Consider the following 17,990-nt stretch of genomic DNA (forward strand, 5'->3'; position numbering starts at 1 on the left):
AGGGGTGGGAAGTGCCAGGTGGGCTTTGCAGCAGTCTTCAATACAGTGCTGAAGCATTCTTTGCTCAGCCCAGGTCAAACAAGCCTGAGGTATGAGGCACATGCTCACCTTGGCAGGCTGCAGAATAACACCTTGTGTGACAACATGATGCCTGTGTGAGAGCTTCTTAGGTGACCACTGTGGTCTGACTACAGGTCAGACTCTGATTTTTAGGCTTTTCTGAAGCGCATCGGGTTGGACACGTGCACTTTCCTTTGGAGATGTGGCACAATGACAATTGTCTGCCACAGGATGGGGGAAGGCAGACAAGTTTCTCCTTGTCTGGGTGAAACTGTGCACTTCAGCACAGCAGCACTTTCATTTTCACCCTCTTTGTGGTCGGGAGGGATGACCAATACTCCTACAGTCTTGAATGCTGGGGTGGGAGGCAGAAATCCGTGTCACACAGAACAGACCCAGATAGCCAGTGCATGTGTTTGTGTGTTTGCACACTGCTTCCAACCTTATCCTTTCCCTGCCATTTGGTATGTGACAAAGTTTCCAAGAGAAAAAAATAATAATAAAGCCACATGCAACAGTCCTGAGCTGGCCATGCAGAATTACATGAGCACAAGGGCTATAGGGAGAGTCCTCATAGGCAGAGTGGAAATAATGCTGTGCTGTAAAGCATGTTTATTTCATTCAAAGAAGGGTGAATATGGGATGAAAATATTGGCTTAAAATATGTCACTTAGTAAAAAACAATCATGAAATGTGGATTTTTTCTGTTCCACTTGCAGTGTGTTTCCTAGCCCACTGACTGAGGGAGCCCCCATTAAAGGCTTTGAATGCTTTGGGTAGCAAGGGTGCAGCCACCCATTTGCTGGTTGAAATGGTGGCCCAGGAGTAATTGCAGTTTTCATTGCAAACAGGATATCTACTACACAGTGACTGAGAAGGAACCACTTGTTTTGAAGATAGTCATTGCATTGGTTGTAGGGCATGCCTGGCTCATCTGGGGACTAGAGTGAGCACATAGGAAAGACAAGAAATAAACCAATTATAATGGCAGAGCACCAGGCCAATATGAGAGAAATGAAGGGAGGCAGTGCTGCAAATCTCTACATATGCATGTTCACAGTGTAATTTAAGGCGTAGGAAAATGTTACCTAGAACACTGCTTGAAAAGTCACTCATATCAGGAGACAGGGAGATAACCTCAGTCAGTCCCAACGCCAGATCTGGGAGGTTTGCAGGGCCCTGATCAAGTATGGCAGGTTAATTACTGAACATTTTTCTTCTCTGAAGGAAAACCTCACCTTGATCTGTGCATCTCACCAAGCAATTTTTTCCCTGATAGAAAGAGTTCTCATCATTGGGATATATACGACGGGGGGTATCGCCTTTGCTGATCTGACTGATGAGGTCTGCGGGAAAATGGAGTCTGTCTGGAGGACAGAAGTGATAGGAGAGTCTAAACTATGTGCTAGAGCAAAAAAAGTGAGGTTCAAACTAAGCATTGTTCTCAGAATAGGGCATCACATACCTGTTTGAATCACAAAGGAAATCCATCAGTCATTGATTTGTTGGAGAGATGTCGCCCAGACCTTCCAGATGAGGGCCCAGGTGTGCTGGCAGTTAAAGGACAAGGAGGACAAGTTGGAGGATGGATATTTTCAGTACTTTGGGTTCTTTCTGTCTATTGCTCCTCATGGTGTGAAAGGGGCTTCTGGCTTGGAGCTCACCTACACAGTGAGGCTGGAAAGACATCCCATGGGTGCAGCTGCCCCTGTGAGCAGGGGGAGAGCTGTGGGCTGGGGAAGAGTGTGGGGTGAGAGTGAAGGAAGGTAATGATGGCAGGAGCACCATGGTATTAGAAAAGCTCCTCTGGTACCACACCTTGGCTATTTAAAATGTGTATAAATGCAGGGGCCAGCTCATGACCATCTTTCAAAGCAGTGACATTTTCTGGCTGTGCCTCATGCAGTCAAAATATCTCTATTTTAAACATTTGCAAACATCATAAAACAAAGCAGTGGTGCCTGGAATAGCATGCCTGAGGGAAATTATTGCTTTTAACATGAGCAGAGGGCTCTTAGTGAGGAGGAGAGATGCCAAGCTGATTACTCTGTGCTCATTCAAACACAGCAGGGAGCGGAGGATTGACACCGCAGGGACAGTCCATTGTGTCCTTTGTCATCCTGACACAACACCCTGCATGAGCCTGGAGCTGAGTCAGAGCTGGGGAAATGTGACACTCCTTCCTTTTCTGCATGGTCACCTTGCATGTTCATAAAGGACAGAGCTAAACTTGAGAAGGACATCTGCGTGGCATACAAATAGATATTGACTGGCTGCAAGTTACACTTCAGAAAAGCCTAGAATAAAGCAGGGGGCAAATGTATGCGCTGAAGCTGGTACCAGCTCAGAAGCAGGGTCTTTCCACCAGGAGCATTTTGGGCTTGTCAGAAGCAATCCCAGCTTGTTGGGAGAAAGGTCCTTTCCTGCTTGTGCAAGTCCCTCTGGTAGCGCATCTCTCCCAGATAGGGGAGGCACTCTTAATTTTGGATGAAATCTAATTGGCTGACCAGTCTCTTGGCTAGCTTGACTCTGCAGTCTTAGCAGCATGAAGCCCATGTCAAGGTGTTTCAGGCCTTTTCATCGAGCACTTGATTACAGGGATCCAATGGTGACCTCTACACAGACAGTGGTTACTGCAGACCACTGCAAAAACAAATGGAGGCTGGTCTGAGACTGAAGCTCACTGCATTACATCTCATGAAATCCTGCCTGTCTTCCAGGAGTCATTCATTTCGTTGTTATGCCAAGTGACACTGTGGCTGTGAGGCAAGCTGAATGACAAGCACTTTTCCTTCCTGACAAAGACAACTGCATTTCTGGTGAAGATTTGCTTTTCCCACACCAGTGGTGTTAGCTTTTGTATTTGATGTGGCTTGTGTTTTTGATGTTAACTCCTGAAAAGTCCGTTGCCTACCTTAGACTTCAGTAAAAATCCCAGTATAGATGGCTTTATCATGTCAGCACTGCCTTCTTGTGCTTTTTATAATAGCTCTGTTACACACAGGCAACCACCATCTTGGAGGCTTTAAGACAAATCATGATTAGGAGTTAAGATGCGCTCTTTGCAGGGCTGGTGCTGACAGACTGCTTGATCTCCTGGAGTTCAGCAATGGGTCAGTGGTTGGACTAGAGGATCTTAGTGGTCTTTTCCAACCTGAATGGTTCAGTCATTTTAGGAGTCACATCACATTTGATATGCTGGAAGGTACAGGCTTCACCTCCAACCTGTTTGAGCCCCGACAGGAGCCTTACCCACTCACTTCCTGTGAGTTGGTGGGATCTTTAGAGCAGGAGCCCATCCCCAGGAGATGGTGCTTGGCTGCTTATGTTCAATCACAGGATATTTTCAATAGGATGTTGAAGGCCAGAAAGACAGCGTAAGAATAGATGTGAGCAGTTGCACTGACAACCAGGATCTCTTTATGATTGACCTCTCATTCTTGGGCAAGTGAGGATATGGCTAAGCTTGTTTGGAAACAGGTATTGCAAGTCAGCCTTGTGGTACCCAAAAGAATCATTACTCGGTGCCAAAACCACTTTGAAAGTGTTTACTGAGATGCCCAAAACAACAAAAATGCACAACTGAAAGCTTTTTCACTCTTCTTGCATCCTCCACAAAAAGTCTCTACTCACTTGTTGCAAAATTGCACTATGTACAGTTTTATGTCAAATGTTTAAAAGCAGACAACCGATCCTCAAAAAGATGCATTAAAATAGTAAAGAAAGAAAGTAAACTGAAAGAAGAATAATATAGTTGAGGAGATTTACAGCATTCAGATGTGTCTCAGTTTGTGCCCAGAGTAGTGTGGAGAAGAGCTGGAATGCATGCAGTAAACAGCAGATGATCTTAAATGAAGACATAATTGTTGCTACGATGTGCATATATGTATTTGTAGAGCACGTATTTGCTCTGCTTTGCAGCTAATCTAGAAAGCATGACAAAAATCTACTCCTACTTCTGACATTATAGAGTCTGTGTGTTGTAAATATACACATGAATTTGCACATTGCAAATGAGGGGGCTTGCAGTAAGGAGGGTATGTGGGGTGTGGGAAACTTCGTTTCCTTCTGAGATGCATTGCCACTTTGATTTGCAAGGCCCAGGGAATGGGTGCAGTGCAATGAGACACTGGGCACTCAGCACTCAGTGTTGAAAGGAAGAGAAGGACGTTGATCACCTACTGCTATGTGGAAGTTTGAAGAAAAGCAAAGCACTCCTCCCTTCTGTGGCTCGGTTTACATTTTTGTTAAGCAAGGAAAGCAACAGCACATTGCATGAGAACAGTCTCCCGCAAACCTGGGGAGATAAACATGTCAAAGGAGCACAAACCATAGAATCATTCATGTTGGAAAAGACCTCTAAGATCATCTAATCCAATCCCAAACCATGCCCGCAAAACACATCCCTCAGTGCCTCATTTACACAGCTCTCAACACCTCCAGGCACTGAGCCTTCCTGGGCAAAGAGGTCTGCACATAGTGGTCTGCATACAGAAGAAACAAGCTGTCACCTCTCCCTGCCAGGTCAGAATAAAGCAGAACACCGCGGTGTTACTGTCAGTCACCATCTGACTGGTGATGAGAGTAACATCTCCCAACTGATTCACCTGCAGCAAGGATGTTGAAGCCACCAAGGGATGATTCCTCCTTTATCATTACTCTTTTCAAATACAGATGCTGAACATGAAAGAATTAAAGTCACAATCCCCAGTTGTTATTGTGAAAGAAAAAAAACTCTCAGTAATATGAGAGAAAGGAAAGCTAACATTTGCTGGTAAATAACACACTGTCCATCAGACCGGTAAGAATCACAGCAGTGATTCACAATGTTTGCTTTGTTCCTCATGGAAACGGCCTCTTTCTAAAAGCTGTCATTTTTATGTGGGATTGCAAGGTGCATTTGGTAATGCACTGTAAATATTATTTATGGAGTTACTTATGAAATCAGATTGGCTGTCATAAAGAAGGGTGTATAACTCACACTATACTTTGTGTATTAGGAAATCCCATCGCCCTTTTGCCACTTGAAATCATCATTGCAAGGAACAGCTTATAGGAAAGAAAGACAAGTAATGGCAGGAGATGGGGAGGAGATACTCACTGCTATGAGTATCAAAACTGAGAAATAGAGCTATAATGACGTCTCTAAAAGAATGAACAATATATACTGAAAACATTGTAGAACTGAAAGGTGGTGAATCTCTGATGGAAGTGTGTGTCCTGTGAGCGAGAGAAGAGCACAGCATGAACTCAGGTATGAGGTATTGAGGGAGATTTGGCCTCTGCATCTCATTGCAGTTTGGTGTTACATCTGACCATGCATAAAAACACATTTTTTGGACCCACCTTTTGCAACATTGCTCTTTGGAAATGATGCCATTGGGACAATGAATATTCATTCATTGCCTGGTTTGGAGGAAAGCTGGCTTTGTCACTTTCTGCATCTGGCTCTCACTTGGCCCGTGGAAGCCCCAGTGTCAGGTCCTTGTTCCACAGATTATTTCATCATTTTCCCATATTGAGTAAGCTCCGTTTGGATGGAGTGAGAGCACACTGCCCTTGTAAACACAAATCTGGGCCCGTTGCTGTGCATGAAGGTTCACATGCCTGCTCCCGAATGGGGAATGTTTACCTCTAGGGAAAACAAAACTGAAAAGAAAAAAAATTACGAGCACAGAGCTGCCCAAGAAAGAGGAGACAAACCAGAAATCAAAGAGCTCAGCATTTTTCAGGAGAGGGGAGATGAACCAGCTCCTGGTGTGGGATGTGGAGAAAGTGTCCAGGTGGTGCCTCCCATCAGATCCCCACAGCTCCATGGGCTGAGTGCCTTCTTGCATTGCAACCCCTCTGTATTATTCTCCATCAGCAGAACTGAAGGTGCTAACAATAACAAGTTTTCCTCGTGTAAGGATTGAGGTAACACACTGAGAAAGCCTCTGAAAAAATGTCAGAAGTAGCACTTGGCTATTTTAGCTGATTGAACACACACCAGAACAAGTAGGAAGTTTCCGGAAAGAGGTATCAGAGGGTATAATTTCTTTCTAATAATGTGAGGGGGATTTAAGTTATTTCTAATAATTTCTAATACTTTTATAGCAGTGCTTCTGGGAGATCAGTAAAGCGAAAGCTGTTAATAAAAACCGGAAACTCAAATCCTGTAGGAATGAACCACATGTGGCTGCACAGATCAGGCTGTTTGTGTAAAACCTGAGCATCTTCCAGCCTATATGACAGGGAGAAGAATGACTTTAGTATCTCAGTATAGAAAAACATGAGGAGGGGAAAGTTTCCTAGTCAAAGAACAAGAGTGGACAGCTACAAAGATAGAAGCTGTGCTTCAGTTCATGACTTCTTTACCTCTTAACAAATTACGACTCTTGCCATCACTTAACCCCAACCTCACTGTGCTCATTGATGATAGCTGTTGAGTGTAAAGAGTACTCATTTCCAGGGCTAGCTCTTATCTAGCATCTGGGGCATACAAAGGCTCTGATAAGACTCTACATCAACAAAGCGTGCTAAGTGGAAACAATAATTAATGTTGTAGCAACTGAAATAAAATGATTCACACATGTAGAATGTAAAGGTGCTCTTAAGTAAACTGATCAGCACCAGATACAAAGCTCCTGTTTTTAAGTGACCAAGGTAATGGATACTGCCAGATGCATGGCAGCTACTTCTGTAGAACAACTAGTTTCAAAGAGGAGAAACTGCTTCATTGCTTGGATCATATGCATTTTGTACACCAACGCTGACAGCACTGATTGTTTCCAAAGAAAGCAGATACTCTTCCATAACTTTTCTCAAAGAAACAGAAAGTTCCTTTAAAGTGAAAAGTACAGCCTGCTCTTCAGACTCATCTGAACACTAAAATCAGAACTTTTTGCTATATCTACTTAACCTTTTTTACCTCTGTGTACTTCCAAGCTTTGAACAATTCATCCTCTTCTGTACACAGAGATTACCAGATCCTTTTCTCCAAAGCCTCACTGTGTTCAGCTCACACTGAAGAATAATTTGAGTGGTCAGGACAACTTCATGGTGAAGTTACTTTTTGTAATAAAAAAAGAACAACCTACAGAGACCCTACCACTGAAAACAGGAGTGACAAAACCCTCTTCTCTAACGTAATTTCCTGCATCCATACAAACCATAATCATTCCCATGACTCACCACATCAAATCCCTCAAAAAAGCACTTGATATGAATAGCTGATACTGCAATTACACATCTTTAAGCCCTATCAAACCTCCTCTATACGATTCTCCTTCTTAAAAGGGTTTCAGTACATCATAGCCTCTACACAGCTCCATGCTCAGCTGACATACATGGAAGTGGTGGCATTTCTTTCATACCTTCACCAATCTCTTGGCCCTTGCTCTGCTCTCTTACACATAAGAAATGGAATTGTTAATAGTGCCTGTAACTCAGTAATGCTCACCAGGTTGAGGCAATCTCCTTCAGAGAGAAGAAAGATACCCTGGAATGTCACTTAGTATTTCAGCAGACTGTTCTCTGCACTTCTTATGTGCTGTCCATGCTCCTGAAACCACTTCTACAACCCCAGGACAGGACAGCTAAGGTTTCTGCACTGGACAGATGTACTTCAAATGAGCACCAATTTAACAGATGTGTTCTAACTGCTGACTTTCACCTCAGTTCTCTTTTTTGTTTCTTGAATCTTGCCTCTGTAGGAAAAACAATCAAGGTATTTTACTACTAAAGCTTTTGTGAAGGCACAAAAATGTCTATGTAAGTACTATTTTTCACTGTAAGATACTTTATACTGGTAGCATAACCACAAACACAAAATTAAGAGCAACACATTTTCCTTCAGCATGGAGGTGCAGTTGGTTATCACAAATAAAAAAGGCAAAGAATAAAACAAACAAAGACAAAACACACTTCAGAAGTACTGAAAAAGACACAACTTCACAACCATTTATCTGAAACGTCCTTCCACACTTTCAATCTGAAATTAGAGGATTCTTTTATTTTATTGAAAGTCTGCTTGAAACAATTGTTTTTTCCACTCTTCCTGGTGATTTTAATTCATTTTCATAGTTCACAAAATAAAGAGGTAGGTACACTACAACAAAGGACTTGTGAAGACCACGTAATGTTGTAACAGCAAACTGCATAATACCAGTAATGTTCCTGCATGTCAATTAAAAAAGGTGACTTACTGACGTGCATAATAAATTCATGTCTGCTTTGACAGAAAAAAGTGACTTTCTTTTTCATCAAAGTAGAAAAAGTGGTACTTGCATACTTGGTCAGCACTTATGATCTTTATTATTGTGTACATCTCTTGATGACTCTCTGGTTTGGACATTTATTTAAAAAGGAAGAAATGAGCAAGCACCATGCACTTGACATACCAAAGAGGTCTTATGTTTGATCTCAGCCTGAAATATGTAATAAAACCTCTGTTCGAGAACACTGCTTTTTCATTAGTTGAGCTTGCACTTCCAAAGGCAACCACAAGAATCCCAAATGAAATAGGATTTAAGAGTCAAAAATAAAGGAATTAAAAGATCAGGCAGTCCTGCTATGGCTAGAATCAGTTCCGAGAAACTGCATCACTCATTCTGCTTCAAGTCGAGGTAAGACAGGAAGAATAAGATTTCCAAATGCAGAGTCTTGAGTTATGAAATATCCTGAGGAATGTGCATGAGCATGCTGGAAGAAGGAAAATATTTGTTAAAGCACAAATCCCTGCAGCACTGATACAATTCTGATACTATAGTTTCTGCAGCACTAAGCAGTATTTCTCACAGTCTGCTCTTATAGTCCAATTTAATAACACCATTTTAAATCAGACATATTTGAGAAGGGCCCATCGGCTGTATTAACTTTGCCATCCTCTGCTGCTCTCTTCTCTTGAAATCCCAGTGGTAATGAACTCCTGGCAATTCTTCTCAAAGACCTCACACCTGCACTCCCATCAATAACCAACTTACAGGTCTAGGTACATGGCTGATGTCACATGTGACTGTATACTAGAAGGATGCATCAGTAGTGTCACACAATCTGAGGTTGCATGTACAAATGCCATACGATCAGACACTTCTGGAACATCAGCATTCTGCTCAAATGATGCACGTATGCTTGCTCACAGGAAGGGGACATCTGCTGCCTATGGCTTTAGACAGCCTTTGTACAATCCTATACAGCCCTTTCTGGTTGAAGGACTGGGCAAGCTGTGGCTTTTAACAGTTAGAAGAAATACAACAACACACAAGATACAGAAACAGGGCTGTTAGTTTTGCATCTCCAAATTTTTCCCTGTGCTCTCTGCCAAATCATGCTGGAACAGCAAGAAAACAAGTGGCTGTGCACTGGCTTTCTTGCTCAATTTCCGATTTCAACACTGAAATCAACTTCACCCAACATGAGCAAGATAGTCTGTAAATGTAAAACTCAGCTTCCCAAGTCCTCTGGTTGTATCGCTCAGGACTGCAAGGTATTTACTTGGCACCTCCTCAGATTCAAACGAGGAAATCTGTACCACTTGTGCTCTCCCTACAGTTCATGAGACATTCCTAAACCCGATGAAACTGACAGAGATGTACAAAATGTCTGTGATTATGCTATGCCCCCAACCATACTGAGACAAAAGACAGAGCTTCAGAACAAAAGACAATGCTTCAATTGTGACAAATGTGATATATATACCATATATATATATTGAAATACTTCAATTGTGAAACCTAGCTGCTAAAGACTTTTTCATTCTGCCTAGGAGCAGGACTGCTCTCTGAAGGGATGCACACCTGGAACAGAGCTAAACTGAATGGCACCCTTCTGTATTAGCTTACCTGCAGTGCAGCCTTCTGCTGAGCTGCAATGTGCTGTTGTTCAGCATGGTCACGGAAATCCTTGTTTAGAGGTGATCGTGCAAGTGCAATGCTGCAAAAAAGAAAAAGATTATATGATATACACCCACAGATTAAACTACCATAACCTCCATGTCTTAGGATTTACTTGACTCATGGCTTGACTTCAACTATTATTTGGAAAACTGCTATTTGTTAACTTAAGTAAGACAGGAAAAATAGAGTGATCACAGCTGTATCATTTGACCTAGCAAAACCAACTGATGACAAACTAAACCTGGAAAGCTCATAGCCCTGAAGCCTGTTGTGGATTCTGCCCGGTGGTAAAGTCCCACTAAAGTAAGTGGAACAAGTGGGATATAATCATCAGCAGTTTTCAGAACTGCAGCTTTGTGTTTTCACCATTTCTCAGTCACTCTGTGATTGTCCCAAATCATTTTTATGAACAGAAGCACTAACAGGAGCTCTGCAATCCTCAGCCTAAGAATCAGTTCTTGGACAGCATGTTCACTGCTTGTAGTAAAAAAAAAGCTTCCTATTAACATAACCAAAATAATGATCCCCTGACAACAGCTTAGGGTATGCAAATTGATTTTGCTTACGTCAGTGCAGCTTATATTAGGTTTCAAATAAAAGCTTATAAGCAGGTTTATTTTGCTCTTGTATCTTGAGACTAATTCAACTTGCTAAGCAAACATAAGAAATTAAAAGCAGATGTTTTCCCTCACTCTATATATTAAAATGCGCAGTCATCCTCCAGATAAAAATCAGTGAAGATTGCCATTAGAGCTGTAATGCAAGGCAGCTGACAACTCTCCCTAAAACTGGCTCTAGATACTGGTGCTCAAAGTCCAGCTCCGCTCACTCATAAACAGAAGTATGAAAAACAACAAGGGATCCAAGGAAACTCATCAGCTGATTTCTCCTAGCAGCAATGATGTCAACAGCTGATTTATTACCTAATATTTCATGAGCATGGTTGTTTTTGAAAAAGATCTAAGTGTAAGATCAGCTAAAGAAGTATAACGTAAGCCAGGTAGAAATCATTTAAACATATTTCATGATGAAAATGAAGATAAGCATCACTGCTGGAGAAAAGTCCTACTCAATTCATTTAAAAGATAATATTTTCACTTACATTGAAAGTGTTTCTGTTGCATTGAATTCTGTCTCCTCTAACTTTTTAGTATGATTTTTGTCTCGAGGTTTCATCACAAGCTGACATTTTTTGATGTTTTCTGAATTGAGAGAGAGGATTCCCTTGTGCTAAGGGTAGAAATGGGTTGCCTCATTCACACTTACATAGGCTGTGTTGGCTATAATACATGTTTGCATACACCAAGCTTTTTTCTACCAAATTTGCAGAAATTCCATGGTCTCATTTTGGCTGACTCCGTGGTTCAAAGCCCATAGCACAACATTCCATCCACAGAATTGTAAGTGGCTCAAAAACCAAGCGTCAGTCAGTTCACTATGCCAAAGCAGAGAGCGTGTCTGCTGCTCTGTCCCCTTTGAAAAAAACAGGCTCTAATTCCACTCACTGGCATAATGTTTATCTCATTAAATAAAAAGGAAACCAAACAAGCATTCCTGAAACTTGCTGGACCTGCAATGAACTGTGGAAGTATTTTTGCCTGATGGTGTTTGCACACAGTGGTGTGAGGATTTCTGTTCTCCTCCCAAATCAACAGCTGCATTTGAATCATACCTATGCACTGAGTTATAGAAGAGATCTAGGTGAGGCCATTTCAAATATTCCGCACACAGCAATGAAGAATTAAAGGTGATCTAGTCTCCTTCAAGAAAGTGTCAGGCAGCACTCAGTCTGTATTCAGAGTATCTAACTCTTGCTTCATGCTGGCCCCAAAGCACAACATTCTCCATTCCTTCGTGTAAGCTGGTGCGAGATCTTCTAGCTACTGATTCAAAACAAAAATCCATAGTTTCTCTTCCTTAAGTAGGAGATATCTCAATAAAATCTCCTGAATTCAACTTAGATCATTACACCTAATGCACAGAACCACCCTTACAACACAGTCTCTTTTTCAAAGATTGGTAGTAGCATGAATTGACTTTGTCTTGCATGCAGGGTTAACTCACTTTTAGAACTGTTCTCTAGACAGTACCTTGAAGCTTATAGCATGCTACCTACATTTCTTGGAGCATTTTAGCATTAATAATATTAATATTAATTAATATTAAACACTTTCTAGGTACTTATTTCCTAAATACTCATTAAGATAGACTTAAATTGAACAAGCATATGTGTTTCTCTCCTTCTCAAAAAGAAATCAACTAAGCCAAAATTCACTTCTGGTGAACAACTTTGAATATTAATGTGGTCCTAGTGTGCAAAGTGTCTCTGACTGATTACTGAGGATGGCTAGCAAGCACTGCTGGTAACTGTTTAAGTAAGTTTAAAGCTTGCTCTAGAATTTCTTCACCCCCCACCCTTCGATTTAATGATATCCATACAGGTCTAAGAACAGAAAATACCTGGCTCCAGGGTGATTTGTGGAAGACTGGTTTTGCATAAGTAATTTTCTCTTCTCCTTGTCTAATTCTGCGAGGATTGCAACCCTATTTTTATTCTGGAAACCTGGTGAGAATGACAGAAAAATGTTAGAAAAATTTACTTGATTTCTGTGTCCCAATTTTAACATTGTGGATTAAAAATCGCTGTGTAATATGACATTATGATGAAGACTGATCTTCAAAGCTTTGCTCCCATCCAAAAAGGTACAAATAAGAAGGTTTAATTTTCCTCTTCTCATTTCTGACAACCTGAAATAGCTCCCTCAAGCTATCATACTTAAGAGTACATTTTAAAATAAAGGTTTCTATCTCAAGTTAGACCCTACTTCTTCCCACACTTCTGGAGCTACAGCCATAGCAGATAATCAGATAACCTCACTTTCAAAGGAAAGGTAAACTTAGCAGATTCTACATTTGAAATACAGTCAAGGAAAGTATGGTAACAGAACAATACACTTCCAGGGCCTAATTTTCCATGCTAGTGACCTCAAACTGCAGTACAATTTTTACATATGTAATAAGGATGAGGCCAACAGTAAGCCTGCATATGTGCTTGTACATAAAGTGACAATCTGTTACTCAATTAATGCAGAAATTCTATCTGAAAACCAGAGAAGCAACAGTAACAAGCACAAGATGTTGAAAGATAGCAGGATGTGTGCTCTGATAGATGCAAGGGCTGTGAGATCCTGCCAACAAGTAATGATTCAACATTTCTCAGCTGCAGCTAGCTCAGATCTTCTCGTGGATTCTGGAGACAATACAACAACTACACAGGAACTGAAGTACTTCTCAGAGAGCACAAGCTAAGGTCACTGTACGTACGTTCTACACAGTTTTAATCTTTTTGCCTAAGAATTTGGCATGACACCCAGTACCCTTCTGCCAGTGCTAGTTTATCTTCAAATGCATAAATCTGAGCGCGTGCTTGGAAGTCAGACAACATGGTGACTCAGGCAAGAAAAAGGAGACTACTTTTTAATACATTACTCTCAGCTAAAAAATAAGAACTAAATGTACTTACATTTATCATGAAGCAGATGCTATGATTCAGAAAGCTTTAAGACACTTGTAAGAATAAAATTTTATCTGCTGTTTTTGGACTAGGATCAGAAACCAAGCAAGACCATGATCTTTCCTTTTAATGCAACTCTTGCTACAGTACATTTATGGAGAGATTCAGAGAAAATTTGAATTACTGTTTTTTTCTTTTCTCCTCAGAGAGTTTTATTTATTTACTTTAAGTAATAGTTTGCTCCAGAACTCAGTCATTATCCATCTGCCATCCACTGTACTGAAAAAATCATTTAAGAGAATTTGTCAGTGATAAACAGAAAAAATCCAACTTGGGAAAATGAAGGGAGAGATCCAACACATACAAGTTATTTCCTCAGCTGAGTACCATGAAGATCCTACCAGTAGTATTTTTAATTTGTTCTTAAAGCAATATTAAACCTGCTTATTTAAAAGTTAACAATTGAGAGAGTGGGGCATGAGAAATCCATTTTAGTGAGAAAAACTGGCATTATTACAAAATTATTCATAAATCTGACAGTCTGTAAGAGATTTCCCTTCAGATTTTCCCTGCCCAGGCCTCTAGAGCACTTCAGTAAAAGACCAATATGTAATAGCTACATAAGTTATTTATTTGAGTTGTAGGGAAAGTAATTTTCCATCTGTAGTTTTTTTTCCTGCCCTTCTGCTTTCTGCAACTAAACACGTAAACATGCAAAAAAAAAAAAAAAAAAAAAAAAAAAAAGCCATCCTCAGTTATGACACACTGATGAGAAATGATTTTCAAACAGAATCACAGAATGGCCAGGGCTGGAAGGGACCTCAAGGATCATGAATCTCCAACCCCCTGCCACATGCAGGGTCACCATCTCCCCATTTAATACCAGACCAGGCTGCCCAGGGCCCCATCCAACCTGGCCTTGAACTCCTCCAGGGAAGGGGCATCCACAACCTCTCTGGGCAGCTGTTCCAGCACCTCACCACTCTCTGTAAAGAATTCCCTCCTGACATCCAAACTAAATGTTCCCTCCTTTTAAGTTGGCTTAAAACCATTTCCCCTTGTCCTGCAGTTATCGACCCTTTCCAAGAGTTGATTCCCCTTCTCTTTGTAGGCTCCCTTTAGGTACTGAAAGGCTGCAATGAGGTCACCCCGCAGCCTTCTTTTCTCCAGGCTGAACAAGCCCAGCTCCCTCAGCCTGTCCTCATAGTGGAGGTGCTCCAGTCCCCTGCTCATCTTCATGGCCCTCCTCTGGACCCTGTCCAACAGCTCCCTGTCTTTCTTGTACTGGGGGCTCCAGACCTGGACACAGTACTGCAGATGGATACGTCTTACAAGAGCAGAGCAGAGGGGGACAATCAGCTCCCTGTCCCTGCTGGCCACCCCTCTTCTGATGGAGCCCAGGATACCATTTGCCTTCCAAGCCACAAGGGTACATTGCTGCTCATGCTAAGTTTTTCATCTATCAAGACCCCCAGGTCCTTCTCCACAGGGCTGCTCTCAAGCACCGCTCCTTCCCGTCTGTATGGATGCCTGGGATTCCTCCAGCCCAAGTGCCAAACTCTGCACTGTGCTGTGTTGAACGTCATTAGGTCACCCAGGCCCACCTTTCCAGCCTGCTGAGGTCCCTCTGCATGGCATCCCTTCCTCCCACCGTATCAACCGCACCACTCAGCTTGGTGTCGTCAGCAAACTTGCTGAGGGTGCACTCGATTCCGTCATCGATGGTATTGATAAAGATGTTAAAGTGCACTGGTTCCAAGACAGACCCCTGGGGGACGCCGCTCATTACCAGCCTCCACCTGGACATAGAACCATTGATGACCACCCTCTGTCTGCAGCCTTTCAACCAATTTCTCATCCATCGAGTGGTCCACCCATCAAATCCACATCCCTCCAAACACAGCAATTATTACTAAAGGTTTAAGTTTAGACTTTCCTTATAACTGGATGTGCACAGCTACTGAGCAGTTCAGGACTATTCTCTGTTTTGCAAACTCAGGAGTCCATACAATATTACCAACTTGTTTATAGTAACTAAACAGATCAATGGTGGTGTTGTATGTTTAACTGAGAACCTGGATTCTCAGTGCCAAGGTCCCAGATTAAAGATATTGTAAGTTCAATCCTGTTCTTTGTTATATCTGTATTTCTGACAACAAGCATTTTATTAAGTGCTCTGTGTAGAAATTAGAAGTTTACTATCACCACCCTGTGCTGCACACAAAAGGCAGAAGATGACAGAATGCCTAGGAAAAAACATGGAGTTCCTGTACTTTGATTTTCTCACCTTCCTCTGGCTGGTGGCATAACAAAACATCACCTATCATCATCTATCATTATATTGTGTAGTAACAATTTACATTCTGATATGCTTTCATATAAATTGTATAACCATGAAACAAACAACATACTAGCCATTCAGTACATTAACTTAGCAAAAGATACACTAATATTTTGTCTGTCTCTCTTCTCAACAGCTGCATGCATCCATGAATGTAAGCCACTGATTGCTTTATAGCTGCAAATTTGCCTGGGGAACAGATCTGCAACAGCCCTTGAGCACTGTGCTTGTACACAGATCAGACTCAAATGCAGAGCAGAGCATTTTGTAGATGATATATTTCAATGTAAAACACCATAAACTTCCTCTTTAAGAGGGAGTGTGCAAACAGAACACTCAATCCACCTGCTCAGACTGTGTAACGTCAATGCGCTCAAAGACAAAACTATGAGCGAACACCAGGACAGAAAGAAACTACCTTCTTTTGGTCAAGCAGCAAGTAAAATTTGTCTTTTGGACCAACACATTTCTTCTGCATTTCTGTTGAATTCTGACTGCACAGAGAAAAGGAAAAGCAACTAAAAGATAAGAGCCTGGTAGTCGTTCTGTGCTTTCAGTTTCTGTGCTTCAGCATTGACTGTACCCAGCTCTGTAGGACTGCCTTCTTGGTAAGGGTACTGACACAGTACTGGGAAACTGAATTCAGTTCTCATAATCAATAAGCAAAGAACAACATATTGGGAGCTTCTTTCTCCTTAACTTTTCCACAGATTAGAGAAGCTCCGGAGCTTCATTAAGACTTCCAGAAGGCACCTCTAGAGGGCGATTTAAGCCCCTCCTTCAATTGTCTGAAACAACACTCCTCTCCCTGGCCCAAGTGCCTCAGCCCTATAGATGGATGCAGGACAGACAGTTCCCATGTCTTTAATGAAGCAATGTTGATGTGACACCATGCAAAGAAACACTCCATGGCACTCTATGGGGAGCGCAACTACGATTTTATTTGGCTTCTCCTTCTAGGCTACCCCACTACCTGTCCCTGGCTGCTTTCTTGCCCCCTAGGACCTGGTGCAGACTTCTGGTTGTCCCCTACCATTAGCACAGGGGCTGAATTCCTGCTCCGTGCTGATGGCCATGTGTGCCTGCAGCATGTTTCAGGAAGGGCCTTCACAGCCACCTAGGGCTCCTGAGGTCACCTGGGGCCACCTCATGCTAACCACACAATATGCCTTCTCCAGGAGCTTGCACACATTTTGCCACTTCCAGCCCCACCTTCCATCCCTGTTTTGCCCTTTCTACACACTTAACGTGTAGCCTGAGAGATGCTCTGCCCGGAGTCCTCCTGTTAGAAGCCTACCTTGTCCCGAGGGATTCGCTGCCATCCTTCAACTCCAGACCAGTTTCACTCAGCTCAAATGTTAACCTCACTGATACCTGCAAATCAGGCCCAGCACGGGTAAGAACATCTCCTTTCAAAGTTTGGATGTACAGCACCACCACTGTTTACAACCAGTTAAGAATAAATGTCAAACTCATCTCAGGCCCACTCCTGGCAACAATGCCCCAACCCCTCAGCTTCCCCCCCCCCCCCCCCCCCCCCCCCCCCAAGAACCAAACTCTCCTACTCCTCTTCCCCCCTCCCCCCAGACACACCAGCATTAGGCTCGCATGCCCTCCCCCCGCTCACAGGAAGGTGCTCTCCTCCTGCCCTCCCCCCCCCATTACTCCACTGGAATGGGCCCTCCCGTCCCGTTTCGAGCCGTTCCGTTTCAAGCCGTTCCGTTTCGAGCCGTCCCGTGCCCGCACCGTGCCCAGACTGTCCCCACACCGTGCCCACACCATGCCCAAACTGTGCCCACCTGCTGCAGGGCTCCCGCTCCCCGCCCCTCTCAGCCCCGTCCCGGAGGACTCCCAGCCATCCCGTCCCACCAGCCCCTCCTCGCGCGGCTCCGGTCGCTCTGCACCGCCGCGACCAATCAGCTCACGGCACACGCTGGCCCGTAGGTGACGTCACACGCCACGAGACGAAGCTGTCCCTGCACGGCGCTTAGTTTTATTCTTCCGGGTGGCGCAGAAAAGCGTCACGAATCACGGCTTGACGGACGTGCCAGGATGACCAATCGGATTCAAAGAGAGTGGGCGGGCCCGCCTCGCTCTGTGTGCGCCGCTGGTTTCTACGCAACCAGCCGGCATTGTGGGTGTGGGCCCGATGGGCCTGGCACGGGCGGCGGGCTCAGCTTCGGGCCTTGGCATCCGAACC

At 43.0% G+C, this 17,990-nt stretch overlaps 1 protein-coding gene across 1 annotated transcript; it reads right to left on the minus strand.

The window, feature by feature from the left end:
- Positions 1 to 8,033: 8,033 nt before the first annotated feature.
- LOC125687374 (INTS3 and NABP interacting protein) lies at positions 8,034 to 17,728 on the minus strand. The gene is made up of 5 exons (XM_048932494.1): positions 17,590 to 17,728; positions 17,088 to 17,164; positions 12,396 to 12,498; positions 9,882 to 9,972; positions 8,034 to 8,742 (listed from the first exon to the last, which is right to left on the minus strand). The coding sequence occupies exons 2-5, from the start codon at positions 17,110 to 17,112 to the stop codon at positions 8,647 to 8,649; spliced, it is 315 nt and encodes a 104-aa protein (XP_048788451.1). The 5' UTR covers positions 17,113 to 17,164; positions 17,590 to 17,728; the 3' UTR covers positions 8,034 to 8,646.
- Between the last annotated feature and the right edge of the window lie 262 nt (positions 17,729 to 17,990).

This window comes from Lagopus muta, chromosome Z, assembly GCF_023343835.1.
Source record: "Lagopus muta isolate bLagMut1 chromosome Z, bLagMut1 primary, whole genome shotgun sequence".
NCBI lineage: Eukaryota > Metazoa > Chordata > Aves > Galliformes > Phasianidae > Lagopus > Lagopus muta.

Coding starts and splice junctions, on each gene's coding strand:
- LOC125687374 (XM_048932494.1), bottom strand. CDS start 17,112: ATGGCAGCGAATCCCTCGGGACAAG. Junction 12,499..17,087: donor AGCGAATCCCTCGGGACAAG/GTAGGCTTCTAA, acceptor CATTCTCACCAG/GTTTCCAGAATAAAAATAGG. Junction 8,743..9,881: donor AGCAGAAGGCTGCACTGCAG/GTAAGCTAATAC, acceptor TCCTTCTTCCAG/CATGCTCATGCACATTCCTC.